Source organism: Haliotis cracherodii, unplaced genomic scaffold (assembly GCF_022045235.1).
Source record: "Haliotis cracherodii isolate W230 unplaced genomic scaffold, xgHalCrac1.p SCAF_9, whole genome shotgun sequence".
Classification (NCBI taxonomy): Eukaryota; Metazoa; Mollusca; class Gastropoda; order Lepetellida; family Haliotidae; genus Haliotis; species Haliotis cracherodii.
The window spans coordinates 39,196,237-39,213,477 of record NW_027266343.1 but is presented as its reverse complement, the minus strand read 5'-3'; the positions used below and the strand labels follow the sequence as shown (position 1 = coordinate 39,213,477).

At 42.5% G+C, this 17,241-nt stretch overlaps 1 protein-coding gene across 1 annotated transcript in view; it reads left to right on the top strand.

Moving 5' to 3' along the window:
* Positions 1–15,924, top strand: part of LOC139452387 (delta-1-pyrroline-5-carboxylate synthase-like) — a 42,323-nt gene extending 26,399 nt beyond the window's left edge. The window contains exons 5-14 of the mRNA XM_071233847.1: positions 3,466–3,684; positions 6,202–6,364; positions 7,125–7,268; positions 9,023–9,240; positions 10,010–10,147; positions 11,789–11,984; positions 12,632–12,753; positions 13,657–13,843; positions 14,391–14,486; positions 15,214–15,924. Coding sequence (XP_071089948.1) covers positions 3,466–3,684; positions 6,202–6,364; positions 7,125–7,268; positions 9,023–9,240; positions 10,010–10,147; positions 11,789–11,984; positions 12,632–12,753; positions 13,657–13,843; positions 14,391–14,486; positions 15,214–15,416 — 1,686 coding nt within the window. The 3' untranslated portion in view covers positions 15,417–15,924. The remainder of the gene's footprint in view (positions 1–3,465; positions 3,685–6,201; positions 6,365–7,124; positions 7,269–9,022; positions 9,241–10,009; positions 10,148–11,788; positions 11,985–12,631; positions 12,754–13,656; positions 13,844–14,390; positions 14,487–15,213) is intronic.
* Positions 15,925–17,241: the final 1,317 nt, after the last annotated feature.

The following is a 17,241-nucleotide window of genomic DNA, read 5'->3' as shown; positions in this document are numbered from 1 at the left end:
TGTTCCACCATTTACTGTTCCACCATTTACTGTTCCACCATTTACTGCTCCACCATTTACTGTCACACTATATACTGTTCCACCATTTACTGTCCCACCATTTACTGTTCCACCATTTACTGTTCCACCATTTACTGTTCCACCATTTACTGTCACACCATTTACTGTCACACCATTTACTGTCCCACCATTTACTGCTCCACCATTTACTGTCACACTATATACTGTTCCACCATTTACTGTCCCACCATTTACTGTTCCACCATTTACTGTTCCATCATTTACTGTTCCACCATTTACTGTTCCACCATTTACTGTTCCACCATTTACTGCTCCACCATTTACTGTCACACTATATACTGTTCCACCATTTACTGTCCCACCATTTACTGTTCCACCATTTACTGTTCCACCATTTACTGTTCCACCATTTACTGTCACACCATTTACTGTCACACCATTTACTGTCCCACCATTTACTGCTCCACCATTTACTGTCACACTATATACTGTTCCATCATTTACTGTTCCACCATTTACTGTTCCACCATTTACTGTTCCACCATTTACTGCTCCACCATTTACTGTCACACTATATACTGTTCCACCATTTACTGTCCCACCATTTACTGTTCCACCATTTACTGTTCCACCATTTACTGTTCCACCATTTACTGTCACACCATTTACTGTCACACCATTTACTGTCCCACCATTTACTGCTCCACCATTTACTGTCACACTATATACTGTTCCACCATTTACTGTCCCACCATTTACTGTTCCACCATTTACTGTTCCACCATTTACTGTCACACCATTTACTGTCACACCTTTTACTGTTCCACCATTTACTGTTCCACCATTTACTGTCCCACCATTTACTGTTCCACCATTTACTGTCCCACCATTTACTGTTCCACCATTTACTGTTCCACCATTTACTGTTCCACCATTTACTGTCCCACCATTTACTGTTCCATCATTTACTGTTCCACCATTTACTGCTCCACCATTTACTGTCACACCATTTACTGTTCCACCATTTACTGTCACACCATTTACTGTTCAACCATTTACTGTCACACCATTTACTGTTCAACCATTTACTGTCCCACCATTTACTGTTCCACCATTTGCTGTTCAACCATTTACTGCTCCACCATTTACTGTCACACCATTTACTGTCACACCATTTACTGTCACACCATTTACTGCTCCACCATTCACTGTCCCACCATTTACTGTTCCACCATTTGCTGTCCCACCAGTTAAAAATACTTTTGTTTCAGTTCACTTAGCCCCAACTAAGTATATGAGTCATTAGGTTTTTGGGGGGTTTATTTTTAGTTTTTTTCAATGTTTGTCACAGATGGCTTGTTCAGGACTGAGTTAGTTCCAAGGTTTCTTGAATTTGTAGGTCAAAAATGCTATGGCAGCGATATGTGGAAACATCTGATTAAAAAAAATATTAGTATGGCTTTCTTGGTGACTGTTTCCAGCTATGATAATATCTTACAGACTACTGACCACCCCTATCAGGACCCTCATGGCCGGATGTTTCATAGTTGTGAAAATAATACACATGAGTCGAGATATTGATGCTGCAACAAATCCAGGGTGAATCTGTATGAAATATGATATGTAATTGACAACGGAGATTGAGTTATGACTTCAGTACTCCACTGCCAGTCAGGCTAGATTACACACCAAAAGTGGTGTCATTTTCAAGAATCATGGACAGGTGCCAACATTTTCATATTCAGTTGCATGCTGACATTACATCCCCCCGTACCGAGAATGAGGGCAGTATGAAGGCGTAGGAGAGGGCGTGTATCGGAGATGCATATGTGTGCATTAATTTAAAAGAATGGTGTGTGAATGCATGAATAAATTACTCAATTTTACAATTACGCAAAATTTATATCCTTATATGCCTTTATGGTAAAGTTTAAATTTGGAAGGGTGGTAAATAATTGCGTCTATCTTAATAGACTGCACACAAACATCTTTTTTTACATTTGAACAGTTAGGTATATTTATAATCTTGATGGGTATCCCCTCACCGACACCGTCAGTCCTCCCATGTAAGATGTTTCTACAGCATATCTTGAAACTGAACAACTTGACACAATGATAAGTATAGTGGTGAACTGGTGCCTTTTGATGGAGGAACATGTGGCCTGTTGGTCTAAGTCGCTGCAATTCACAGTGCCATAGTTGTGCCAGATTTGACCAATTATGACTTTTTTCAGTTGGGTCGATCTCGTAAAATCATATCTTACTTCTGGCTACCGCTTAGCTCTAAGATATGATATTAATGAGATTGGTGTTGGTTTAGACTCTCTACATCTGAAGACAGTGACGAATCCCGGTTCGCCCCGATTATGTTTCTAGGTTTGTCACCACCCGTCACTACCCGTGTTTCACCGAAGTGGTAAACGTCTGAGACCTGCATCACTTCGGGCTTTCCTCCCACATTAAGCTGACATGCGGCGATATAACTGGAATACTGTTAAAAGCGGCATTAAACCCAACTCACTCAATTACACCAAATCTATGTATACAGTGTGATGTTGAAGGACGCCCTAAGTGAGCAGAACACAGGGTAGAAGGACTAACACAGGTTGACAGATAAGGTGTCTTCCGTTCCTCTGGGTCCGACAGGTTTATTTTCTGAGTTCTATTTCGTGTCACTAGGTGGCAGCCTTGGCTATCTGTAGCGGTAATGGTCTGTTCCTGAAAGGAGGGAAGGAGGCCGTCAACAGCAACAAGATGCTGCACTGTTAAAAGTGGCGCTAAAACCAACTCACTCACACTCACTCACTGAAGACAGTGACATGACTGAAAACAGTCCAAAGCTTCAGCCAAACGGACACACTCACTATCTCAATGAATTATGTTAAATTTCTCTTTTCAAGAGTATGTCATTAGTTTTAGGACATGTTAATGCAGGGCTCTCCATGGCCCTGTCAATTAAGGCACAGCCATTCACTGTGAATCCAGGGATTGAGATGTGGCTCTAGATGTGCTAGAATACTATGGGTTTGAATCCCAGATTCTCTCCGACTTTTGGTTTGTCAGCATCATACCTGTCCCCGTTTTTAACCAAAGTAGTAAACACGAAAAAAATAAACCACTTTGGACTTTCCTGACACATCAATATCACCCACCATGATACAACTAAAATACAGTGGCTTAAAAAGCTAGCTCACTCACTCACTCACTCACTCACTCACTCACTCACTCACTCACCTGTCCCCGTTTTTAACAAAAGTAGTAAACGTGAAAAAAATAAACCACTTCAGACTTTCCTCACACATCAATCACACCCATCGTGATACAACTAAAATACAGTGGCATAAAAAGCTCACTCACTCACTCACTCACTCACTCACTCACCTACCTCACTCACCTACCTCACTCACTCACTCACTCACTCATGCTAATGCTGCCTGTGTTCAGATCATCAGTGTGAAGGACAACGACAGTCTGGCGGCGCGCCTCGCCGTGGAGATCAGTGCTGACCTCATGATCATCATGTCAGACGTGAACGGCCTCTACACCTCTCCCCCCGGTCACCCAGAGTCCCGCCTTCTCCACACCTACTCACCCCTTTACCCAGAAAATGGACTCATCTTTGGGGAGAAATCTCGGGTTGGACTTGGTGGAATGGAGTCAAAGGTATGGCACTGAAAATTAGTTCAGATTTTTATTTTTCAAAGTAACAGTGCTTAAATATAGACAGATGAAAAAATTGTATATATTGAAAAAATATTAGAGAAAACAATATCATATAGGGGGTCAGGTGGCCACTATGGCTGCTTGATGTGAAGAGAACTTTGTGTAGAGGGATGTGTCCAATTCTGTTATCGGTGTACCTGCAACACTACTACGTGTCAACCACTGCATATGCAGGGGTCTAATGTCTCATAGCTAAAGTACCAGTATCAAACATGATTAAAGGTTGAGAAATTCAAATGACATGTTGGTAGATAGAACCTTTTCACTTTCATTGAAAATGTAGTTTCCTTTAACATTTGATTTGAATTTTGATAGCTCACCTGGCCACAGGCTTCTATGGCTGAAAACAGTAAAGACCAGTTGTATGACCAAGCACGTTACAGTTTGTTATTAACATCATAAAAAATATACTCAGTGTTCTCTATTTAAAGGAATATATGTGTAATTAGAGGAATATATGAATATCGTATTGTCCATACCATAATTTTCTTACAATCAGAAAACACCTGTATTTCAACCATGACTTTGGAGGTTGCATGACTCTGATTGGTCAATCAGAGGTTTCAAATCACAATAACATGCTTCTGGTGCAAACTGAACTGAAAGAGCATGATGTTTTAGGGGTTGGCATGCTTCAGCTATGCAGTGACTAATTATGAAGAAATGTGCCGTATGCTTGAATGCTTCCTGATGTTGGGACTTTATTCTGAAAAAGTTTTATCCCAAATATTGTGGAAGCCTATTGCTGACTTTATGTGCTGGCAATTTGGTGCTTCACTCTGACAGTGTGGGTTCAAATCTAGGAAGGGGGCTCAACTCAAAGAATTACTAGTGTTTTTTTCTGAGGAAGCGTTATCCCAAATACTACATTTAGGCTTAAAAGATAAAAGAATTGGTTCTCAGGCAATGTTTTTTGGAAATATAGTGCGAACGGGTGGTGTCATTTTTAAAAAAAATAATTTTTGTTGGTGATTTGTAACCAGATAAACAATTGTGTAACCAGATAAACAATTGTGTAACCAGATAAACAATTGTGTAACCAGATAAACAGTTGTGTAACCAGATAAACAGTAAACAATTGTGTAACCAGATAAACAATTGTGTAACCAGATAAACAATTGTGTAACCAGATAAACAGTTGTGTAACCAGATAAACAGTTGTGTAACCAGATAAACAGTAAACAATTGTGTAACCAGATAAACAATTGTGTAACCAGATAAACAGTTGTGTAACCAGATAAACAGTAAACAATTGTGTAACCAGATAAACAGTTGTGTACAATCAACATGGGAAAGGGCCTCCCTACATAAATGTATTCCTTGATGAGTAAAATACTGGAATACAGTATTTGACTAAAGGATTAAAAATGGAAATAAAAATGAAACGTGTGACGAACTTTATGATGATGCGGGCAGTGCCTGAGAACCAAGACTATTTTTGTTTAGCCTTAGAGAACCACCATGAGATAAGGGACCTTATGGAAGAAAAATCACATTTTGCCTTTTCATTATATTTTAAAACTACAGCAACCTCGGAACACAAACATGCAATTCACAAGCTTCAATTCATATTCATTACAGAGGTACATGACCTCGCACAAATCGATCTTCACTGAAGTAAGTTGACGTCAAACGTCTTTATGACATTTGTATTGTATCCTAGCACCCATAAGGTCCCTTTTCTCCTGGTGGCACACTCCAGCGAGTGGTGACTCAGCATAACACCACTGCCACAGGCTAATTTGCATATCACGTGACTGGACTTTTCGCTTGTTTGTAAACAAACACGCTTTTTCAGAAATCAGTATAGAACGGGCTAATGCAAGTATCTGGGGGCGCTTTACATATTGTTTTGCATAATTATATAGTTATGCTACTACAACTGCGACAGTGAGTTGCATGACAAGATATATATACATCAAAGTGACCGTATCGCGAACTCGGCATTGGGCTTCGAAGACAGCACGTGGAGCCGTACAACCAATGTAAACAAAGGATAACTACGCAAAAACAAGTAGATTTTCACGTTTTAGGATACTTTCTTAATGAACCATAACCATTCTTTGACATTTGTTTATGAAAATGTGAAAACTTGTCAAAAATAAAACGGATGAAAAGCATATGCAATATCTTGAATGCACTGTGAGGATAAGACGAAACATCACATGGCGCTGGCCTGTGGCAGAGGTACTATGCTGGCTGGCTGCCGGCCGCATGGAACTCTGGGTAGGAGAGTGTACTGGTGGGTCACATTTGTTGCATTTATTCCAGGTGAATGCGGGCGGTCGGGTAGCCTAGTGGTTAAAGCGTTCGCTCGTCACACCGAAGACCCAGGTTCGATTCCCCACATGGGTACAATGTGTGAAGCCCATTTCCGGTGTCCCCTGCCATGATATTGCTGGAATATTGCTAAAAACGGCGTAAAACCATACTCACTCACTCACTCACTCACTCCAGGTGAATGCAGCAACCTGGGCTCTGAAGCTGGGCGTCTCTGTCGTCATCTGTAACGGTTGTGAGGAGAACGCTATCGTCAACATCGTCAAGGGCAAGCAAGTCGGGACATTCTTCACCATGGAGGAGAATGTCGGAACTCCAGTAGAAGTGCAGGCTATACAAGGTGAGGCAGTGATACATGCAGCTTACATCAATCCATCTCCCCCAAAATTGGAACAAACATGCACCTTTCGGGTACAAATAACTGATAACCATTCCAAATGATCAGCGGTTTGACCGAGGTGGAGTCGTCAGGGTAGATGACTGACACAACTGTACATGCCCTGCCGCCGTGTATCAGAATTCATTACCTACACTAGTGGCTAGACTGTAGGAGATCTTTGCCCACATTGTGAGGAATCCTGGATTTTCTAGTTTCACTAGTTCACATGACTGCCATGACAACACAATCTGGTGGTGGTCCTCACCTTTATTTGAATGTTAGAATGCATGCATAATTTATATTAACCAATAAAATCAACCAGTATGTTTCACAAACTATATTCACAGGGGTCAGTTGTAAAGAGGTGTTGCAATTATTCTTTTTGCGGCATACTCTGACTTAGATCTCCCGTGAAGATCCAGGGTGGAATAGGTCTTCAGTAACCCATGCTTGCCGTAAGAGGCGACTGCTTGTCATAAGAGGCGACTAACAGGATCGGATGGTCATATTTGCTGACTTGGTTGTTGCATGTCATTGTTTCCAAATTGTGTGGATCGATGCTCATGATGTAAGTCACTGGATTACAGTGGTCCAGACTTGATTATTTACAGACGACTGTCATATAGCTGGAATATTGCTGAGTGTACACTTAGATCCGTGACAGTCCAACAGATGCTACCATTCCTGTCTGTTCCACTGTTCCCTATTTCCTGTACTTCAGCGCGAGACGGGTCGAGGAAGCTCCAGGCTCTGACCAGTGGTCAGCGTGCGGCCATAGTGAACCGCCTGGCAGACCTCCTGGTGGAGAAGAAGGTGGACATCTTACAGGCCAACCAGCTGGACGTCAGGAAGGCCTACTCTGCAGGTGGGCCGTGGTGTACTCGTCATGCAAGTCTGGAGACAACAAGCAGGGATTTATTTAAGCGCCCTTGGCAGGCACATTGAGAAAAAAATGATTTTGGTAGAAAATTGGGATTTTTTTATTGTTCTATTTGTTTTTATTCAATATTTAACAATGTACTTTCATAATGCATTCAGTGCAATAATGTTCTCCTTCATTGGTCCTGTTAATGTCAATGAAATATAATCATCTTTGCCATAACGTTAGTTATACCGTATTAGCATAAACTGGCAAATGGTTAATTCCAATTTGGGGATTTTTATGGATTTTGCTGCAGACTTTGGGCCAAATATCGTCCTCTGACTAGGTGTAGTGTTCAGTCTCACCCCTGGAGGGGATCTGGCTGTTTAGATAACACTCGGTCAGGAGCCTCAAGAAACGATAAACTCGAGTTATTGGCTTAATTTTGGTTGTATTTCGTGTTCTCGACTACTATGATTGCCTACGGGTTGCGAGGCTTATCGCCTAACGAAACCGGGTAAGAACCCAAACACATGGCCTGCTTGGAGACCATTTTGCACGTGAACACAAGAAAAGATAACTCCCCGCAGAAGAGTGCACATGCATACCGCTAAAAAGGAGTGAGTGAATACAACTAAAAATAACTTGTTACGGAGTAACGGAACATGTAGATAAATCACTCTCAAGTACATGTACGTTAAATCAGCTGCCTATATGTTGAGTAGCTAGGCTTCTCTGTGCCTTTGTCAACAGTCACTCACTCACTCTGTATATATGTCAAACAGCAGGGGCAGTCGGGTATCCTAATTGTGAAAGCGTTCACTCGTCATACCAAGGACCCAGGTATTCCATACATGGGTACAATGTGTGAAGCCCATTTCTGGTGACCCCACCGTGATATTGAATATGTTTTGGACTTTTGAAGTATTGTGTTTGTTTATTAAATGTTATGTTTGTGAGGGTCAGAATAATCCCCATCGACCAGAGGGCAGTCTACCCTATGATGGTTTACTTACCATTTGATTTCATGGTTAACCAGAAATTGGATCTTTATTGCATCATTGTTTACTTTCATCTTTACTGTTTGGGTCAAGAGAACTCATGCCAAGGAGCCGAGTTATTTTTCACGCCTGTTTCCTTCATTATGGTTTGTTTAGATAACTTTTATCACGAAGAAAAAAAAGACAGTCACGCCAACGCAGATTTGCTTGGCATGTATTAAGGCAGAGTTAGCTTCCCTTGAAGGGCTCGCCTGTCATGGGAGGCTCTCTTGGGTTTCGCGCTTGTTTCGAGGGTTGCCAATAAATGTCTCGAAGTGTCTACCTGTGTCCTGTCGTTCTGTGACAAGTGTATAGTTCCTCCTAACCTAACTAGCCGCCTCCGTGGTCTTGTGGTAGAGCGTCCGCCCGGAGAGCGGAAGGTCCAGGGTTCTATCCCCAGCCCTGTCATACCAATGACGTTAAAATATGGTACTTGTTGTTACCCTGTCTGGCACTCGGCATTAAGGGGCTAAAACAAGGACTGGTCGGCTCGGATTCAGTATACTGTGTCTGAGTGGGGTATTCATGTTAAACTGCGGCATGGTATCTCAGTGTGCTAGCACTATAAATCGGCATCAGTCCGGACTAGTACAAGCACGTGCATGCACGTTGCTATATAAGTGCAATAATCTTGGACGCGACGTTAAACCCAATTTCACCTCACCTCACCTAACCTAACTGGCGTTGAGCTTCAGTGCCTGCCTGCCTTTGTTCCAGGTCTGGCTTCTCCCCTGGTGTCGAGACTCATCCTGAACGAGAACAAGCTGCAGGTCCTGGCCAATGGACTGAGGAAGATCGCAGAGGACTCGTTTTCCGCGGTGGGACGGGTCTTGCAGCGCACCCGCATCGCTGACGGCATCGAGCTGGAGAAGATCACTGTACCCATCGGAGTTCTTATGGTCATATTCGAATCCCGACCAGACGCCCTGCCACAGGTAAACATACACAGTCTGCTTATGTTTGAATAACTCCCATGTGCACTGGTTTGAATAACTTCCATGTGAAGTGGTTTGAATAACTCCCATGTGCACTGGTTTGAATAACTTCCATGTGAAGTGGTTTGAATAACTCCCATGTGCACTGGTTTGAATAACTTCCATGTGAAGTGGTTTGAATAACTCCCATGTGCACTGGTTTGAATAACTCCCAAGTGCAGTGGTTTGAATAACTCCCAGGTGCTGTGGTTTGAATAACTACCATGTGCAGTGGTTTGAGTAACTCCCAAGTGCAGTGATTTGAATAACTCCCATGTTCAGTGATTTGAATAACTCCAATGTGCAGTGGTTTGAATAAGTCCCAGTCGTCTAAGGCGCCGCGATTCGCTGTGCAGAGTTGCGTCCCTTGGGCACGCCAGAAACCTATGATTGTGGGTTCGAATCCCGGTTTGCCCCGATTATGTTTCTGGGTTTGTCAGCACCATACCCGTGCTCGTGGGTTTCACGTCAAGTTGTAAACGTCTAAGACCTGCATCACTTCTGGCTTTCCTCCCACACTAAGCTGACACGCCGTGATATAACTGTTAAAAGCGGCGTTAAACCCAACTCACTCAATTATACCAAATCTATGTATACAGTGTGATGTTGAAGGACGCCCTAAGTGAGCAGAACACAGGGTAGAAGGACTAACACAGGTTGACAGATAAGGCGTCTTCCGTTCCTCTGGGTCCGACAGGTTTATTTTCTGAGTTCTATTTCGTGTCACTAGGTGGCAGCCTTGGCTATCTGTAGCGGTAACGGTCTGCTCCTGAAAGGAGGGAAGGAGGCCGTCAACAGCAACAAGATGCTGCACTCCCTCGTCATGGATGCTCTCGAACCATATGTGCCAAGGGAGACAATCTCATTGGTAGGGTGCATTACTATCATGTCATTATTATAAAGGTAACGCTATTTTTCAGGGCATTATCATTTGCAGAAGCCTGAGGTCTTCCATTAACTGCCCTATGAAGGAGGGCAGTTGAAAAGACTGAGGGCTTCTTCAAATGAAAATGCTCTGAAAAAAAAGTGTTATCGTTATTATAGCTAAAATGGATGGAATTTGTTATAAAAAAAAAATAAACAACAATATCGGTTTTGAAACATTTACTGCAATCAACACGAATGTCACTGACGACATTTTACAAATATGGAAACGTCATAGAACAAACCAGATGACGTCACTATTGAACGTGACGTCACCTATCCTTATCCTATGACGTCACCTAACAACGGGTGCGATAATGGCCCGTCGTCAAGCAATATGAGGCATTATCAAGTTACAGTGGCGCGCTCATTTCTGATAACGTGCGGGCGGTTTAATGAATATTCTATCAATTTTAGCTATAATTGATGTTTAACATCAGATAAAAGAAACAGTGTGAATGTTCTGCTACTACCCTGTATCTGATACTAGCCCTAGGCTAGTAAAATAAATAAACACAGATCTTGTTTTATTCCTCCACATTAAGCTGGCACGCCGTGATATAAGTGGAATACTGTTCAAAGCGGCATTGAAACTCAATTCACTCACTCCAGATATGTTATGCTGTATGTAGGGGTGGTGAGGTAGCAGTGTGGTTAAAGCATTAGGTCTTCACACCACACAACCTGGGTTCAAATTTTCAAGTACAATGTGTATGTCCACACTAGTGTCCAATTGGTTCAATCGCTGACCTTGTCAGGTGACCCGTGAAGATTCGGGGTAGAATAGGTCTTCAGCAACCCGGGGGGGCACGGGGGGCCCAGTCGTCTAAGGCGCCGCGATTCGCTGTGCAGAGTTGCTTCCCTTGGGCACGCCAGAAACCTATGATTGTGGGTTCGAATCCCAGTTCGCCCCAATTATGTTTCTAGGTTTGTCAGCACCATACCTGTGCTCATGGGTTTCACCGAAGTGGTAAACGTCTGAGACCTGCATCACTTCGGGCTTTCCTCCCACATGAACATGATGAAGCTGACACGCTGTGATATAACTGGAATACTGTTAAAAGCGGCGTTAAACCCAACTCACTCACTCACTCTTCAGCAACCCATGCTTGCCGTAAAAGGTGACTAACGGGATCTGGTGGTCAGGCTCGCTGACTTGGTTGATGCATGTCATCGTATCCCAAGTGTGTGGATCGAGGCTCATAACGTCAATCACTGGATTGTCTGGTCCAGATTAATTACAGACCGCCGTCATATAGCTGGAATATTGCTGAGTGTGGGGTTAAACAACAAACAAACAAAACAAACCTTGCCAGGTGAATGACAATGGCGACGGTCCTTACAAAAAGTGGCATTTGAGATGGAAACAAGTTTTTATCATCGCCCAAGACCTTTTATTGCCGTAAGGTAAGCAGTGAATGCATTAAGGAGTAATGCAGGATAAGTATAAAAATGTAAAAAATATTAAGATTTTACTAAGAGTTAGTCCCAGCTGGACCTTCGCGAACACGCAGTCATATATTCCCGTTGCTATGGGAGTTTAGTAATCTTGAAACTAGAACCGTCTTTCACCTCACGCCCTCAGATCAGCCGCCGTGAGGATATTGAGGACCTGCTCCACATGAATGACTACATCGACCTGGTCATCCCGCGCGGATCTAGCGAGCTGATCGAGAAGATCCAGAAGTCAAGTCAGGGTATCCCAGTCCTCGGACACAGCGAGGGCATCTGTCATGTGTACATTGATCAACACGCTAATGCGGACATGGCCAACAGAATAGGTGAATCTTTTACAAGAGAAGTCTGTAGACAATGAACATAGATCTCTTGTGATGTAAGATTAAATTAAAATAATTGCATTATTAATTTGTATCATGCACTTTCCAATTTAAAACACTTTATTCATTTTTTGTTGGGGTATTAAAATGGACAGGTCTGTCAACTACAAGATGTTGTTTCTGGAACTGATCTTAAAAAACGTGCAATATTTCTTCACCAAATTTGGCACATAGATAGGTCTATTGTGAACTGGTGCCTTTTAATAGTTTGTGAATTTTGAAAAATATATTTTTCGAGTTTCCATGGCAACAACTTTGAGGTAGATTGAAAATGGCAGTAGTGCTCGTTTCCGGAGCAGATCTTGAAAACCGTACTTTATTTCTTCAGTGAAGTCGGCACATATGTAGGTCCAGTGGTAAACTGGTGCTTTTATATTGTTTGTGGTTTTTTTAATTTATTTTTTCTAGTTTCCATAGCAACAAGTTTCATATATTTATCCATGACAAGTATTTGCCATTGCAGAGGATATCGATGACTTTGTCATCTTGTGATGTTGACTGCGCCATTGCTCTTGTACAAGGTATTTCAAATCATGATACATGTTCTTCCAATACTGATAATAACAGAGAAGATCTGTTTCTTGCCTCAGTTCACGACGCCAAGTGTGACTACCCCGCCGCCTGTAACGCCATGGAAACACTCCTCCTGCACAAATCACATCTCTACACCCCGCTCTTTGACAAGATCTTTGACACCTTCAAACATGAAAATGTGAGTCACACGTTCAGTTCGTGAAGGTCACATACTATGGCAGGAATGCCACACCCCAAGGACATTGTCCTGCCGTGAAGTCCTATGTAAGTGATGCTGCTTGTTCCCCATGAAGATCTGGGTTTAAACTGAATTCCACTGATTTGAGATGCACTATTTGTCTCGAACAGGATTAGCGTGTAAGGTTTGGAAATCATATGCAGCACATCATGATAGGAATAAAAACACTCTGTGGTAACACTTGACTGATTGTTGGTTTTGTCATCAAGTAGTACACATTGGAAACATCTCTTCTTACCGTGCATACGTCTCAAAATGTTTCTGTGGTTAGCGTTTCTTTTGGCACTGAGTATATATGTGTGAACAAGAGTAACTTCACAGACTGTTTTTTTAATGATTGACACATCATAAAAACTGCAGACAACAGTGGGAAATCAGTGACACAAGCCCCATCCATTCTGCTATCAGCCAAAAGGGGGCACGGGTGGCCCAGTCGTCTAAGGCGCCGCGATTCGCTGTGCAGAGTTGTGTCCTTAGGACACACCAGAAACCTATGATCGTGTGTTCGAATCCCGGTTCGCCCCGATTATGTTTCTAGGTTTGTCAGCACCATACCCGAAGTGGTAAACGTCTGAGACCTGCATCACTTCGGGCTTTCCTCCCACATTAAGCTGACACGCCGTGATATAACTGGAATACTGTTAAAAGCAGCGTTAAACCCAACTCACTCACTCACTCACTCACTCACTCACTCACTCACTCACTCACTCACTCACTCACTATCAGCCAATCAGAAAGCAGTGTAGTCTGTAAGTGGGGATGGCATCATGTTTGTCCAGTTGATATGTTCAGATATGTCTCACTTGCTTCATTATTCATTGATCATAGGATATTGTTTTGAAGGTGAAGATTCATGCTGGTCCCCGCCTCAGTCAGTCGCTGAAGTTCGGGCCGACCCCGGCCACATCCATGAAAACAGAGTACAGTGCCCTTGAGTGCACTGTTGAGGTCGTGGAGGACATTGAAGAGGCCATCGCACACATCAACAAGTTCGGCAGCTCCCACACTGATGCGATAGTAACTGACGATGGTGAGTCTGACACAATAGTCACTGATGATGGTGAGTCTGACACAATAGTCACGGATGATGGTGAGTCTGACACAACAGTCACTGATGATGGTGAGACTACACAATAGTCACTGACGATGGTGAGTTACACAATAGTCATTGACGATGGTGAGTTACACAATAGTCACTGACAATGCTGAGTTACACAATAGTCAGTGGCGATGGTGAGTTACACAATAGTCACTGACGATGGTGAGACTACACTGACCCAATAGTCAGTGACGATGGTGAGTTACACAATAGTCACTGATGATGGTGAGTTACACAATAGTCACTGACGATGGTGAGTTTCACAATAATCACTGACGATGGTGAGTTACACAATGGTCACTGGCGATGGTGAGACTACACTAACAAAATAGTCACTGACGATGGTGAGTTACACAATAGTCAGTGGCGATGGTGAGTTACAATGCCATTTGAAAATGACATGGAGGCCAATGACACATTCAAGAGAATAATACTGTTGTATTGTCTAGGCTAATATACATGTGTAATTGTCACACAGATGAAGCAGCGAGTCACTTCATGAGGATGGTGGACAGTGCGTGTGTGTTCCACAATGCCAGCACCAGGTTTGCAGATGGATACAGGTTCGGGCTGGGTGAGTCGCTGACAGATGTCTGTGTTGTTTTCAATGTCTTTGTATTCTACTCAAAAGAAGTTCAAGAAAACCTGATTCCTTCACATGAATGTAGTTATATGTCATGGCTGATTCGACACCCGCTCTTTAAGATCTTTGACACCTTCAAACATGAAAATTTGAGTCACACGTTCAGTTGGTGAACGTCACATACTATGGCTTGTCTCCAGTCTGTGGGGGCGGTCGGGTAGCCTAGTGGTTAAAGCGTTCGCTTGTCACGCTGAAGACCGGGGTTCGATTCCCGACATGGGTACAATGTGTGAAGCCCATTTCTGGTGTCCCCCGGCATGATATTGCTGGAATATTGCTAAAAGCGGCGTAAAACCATACTCACTCACTCACTCCAGTCTGTGGCGGAAATGCCACACCCCAGTGACAATGTGGACATGGTCCTGCTGTGAAATCCTATGTAAGTCAAGTGTAAGTGATGCTGCTTGTTCCCATAAAGACCTGGATTAAAAAATGATCTTCAGCAACCATGTTTGTCGTAAGAGGCAACTAATGGGATCGAGTGGTCAGGGTGGCTGACTTGGTTGATGCATGTCATTGTATCCTAATTGTGTGAATTGATGCTCATGATATTAATCACTGGATTGTCTGGTCCAGACTGGATTATTTACAGGCTGCTATTATATAGCTGAGTTTTTTGTTGAACAACAAACAAACAAGATTTCTCTCATTGTTTCAGGGGCCGAGGTAGGTATCAGCACATCTCGTATCCATGCTCGGGGCCCTGTGGGTATCGAGGGCCTGCTGACTACAAAATGGCTGCTGTCAGGTTCAGGGGAGACTGTCGCAGACTTCGCACAAGGGAAATTGCAATATCTACACGAGAAACTTCCTCTCAAGGAGGAAAATGGAAACGATTTAGCATCAGAGGCTAATGCTTAGTATATAAATGAAATCATAATTCAAAGTTAATCCACAAGATGTCAGACATACAAATACTATTTTCCAAGTTTATGACTTCATTAATTGATTTCCACATTTTGCCATTGTGGTTTTAATGATGAATATATATTTTTATTAAGAATTAACTGAGCATAGGTTTTACGCAATTTACATGTGTGTTTTTTTAATCATATATTCCATTAGGATTTTGGGGTAAAAGAAGTAAAAAATTGTCCATTCTTGAGCTGACCGAAATAGGATGGAGGGTAAAAACAGCTTCCGTGAATGAAAAGTACTTGTATGCCCTCGTGGGATTTTTTGTTAAGGCCTGTATGGGCCTGCAGTTAACCCATGCCATTGTCATACTTAATGTGCGTTGCATTATTCTATACTACTCCACTTTTGAAAGGGATACTTTCCATGATACACAAAAATGATAATCATAATATGTCAAGTGTACATTTAAATAGAATGACGTAGCTGATTATCCTGATTGAGTTGCATATCATGCACAAATGCTAAACCGTGTATTTTTCATATTATCCTGAAAGCTGGACAAAGATACGCATGTTTGTTCATATCCCCGAGTTGTACTGGGACCATCACTGATACCCCATGTTAATTATGAGGTCCCTATTTATATAAGGTGTAGCAGGATCACGAGGGGTACTTGGGGTTTTTTCCCTCAGGTGTTATACCATGAGCCAGAGGGACGCATATACCCCATATACCCCGAGTGATGCTGCTACAACAAATTTATCTTACTGACATGTTTAAGTGTGACATTGTAAAAGAATTAAAACAAATTCAAAATTGATAGGAGTTTGAGATACTTAACTTGTGCTTTGTCACGTGACTTTCATTGACTCGGAAAAAAGTGTTTGGCTTTTTGCTTCAAGGTAGGGTAAAAGGGATTTATTCCACCTTCTAGAAATCCACATCCAGCCTGTCTTGCTCGTGGCGGGGTATAAGATATTTATCCTCCCTCTGAGAAATTTATTTCCCTCCAAGGCGGGATATAAAGTATTTTATCAAGATCACGTAGACCAATCAGATCTCATCATTCTGACACGAAGGTATGACAATGCTATTTGAAGTCACTTTTAATTGTTTACCAACAAGTATGCAATCAAGCTCTAGTCAGTCTGCAGTGCATGGATTATATAAGGTAACATTATTTATATTTACACATGAAATTCCAGATGTTCACGTCTGTTATACAGGGGCACGGGTGGCCCAGTCATCTAAGGCGCCGTGATTCGCTGTGCAGAGTTGCGTCCCTTGGGCACGCCAGAAACCTATGATCGTGGGTTTGGAACCTGGTTCACCCTGATTATATTTCTAGGTTTGTCAGCACCATACCCGTGCTCTTTGGTTTCACCGAAGTGGTAAACGTCTGAGACCTGCATCACTTCAGGCTTTCCTCCTACATTAAGCTGATACGCCACGATATAACTGGAATACTGTTAAAAGCGGCGTTAAACCCAACTCACTCACTCACTCACTCACTCACTCACTCACTCACTCACTCACTCACTCACTCACTCACTCACTCACTCACTTCTGTTATACTAATACAATTACCGTCCACGATCCCTGTGGGGAGTCCGGGTTAGATCAAGTCGATCCCCAGCAACCTATGCTGGTCATACGAGGCGACCAAATGGATCAGGTGGTCAGACTCAGTGACTTGGTTAATAGCGTGTGCTTGTACAGAAAGTGTAGATTGTTGCTCACAATATCAATCACTGGATTGTCAGGTCCAGACTTGATTATTTACAGACAGTCATATAGCTGGAATATTGCTGAGTGTGGCATTATACAA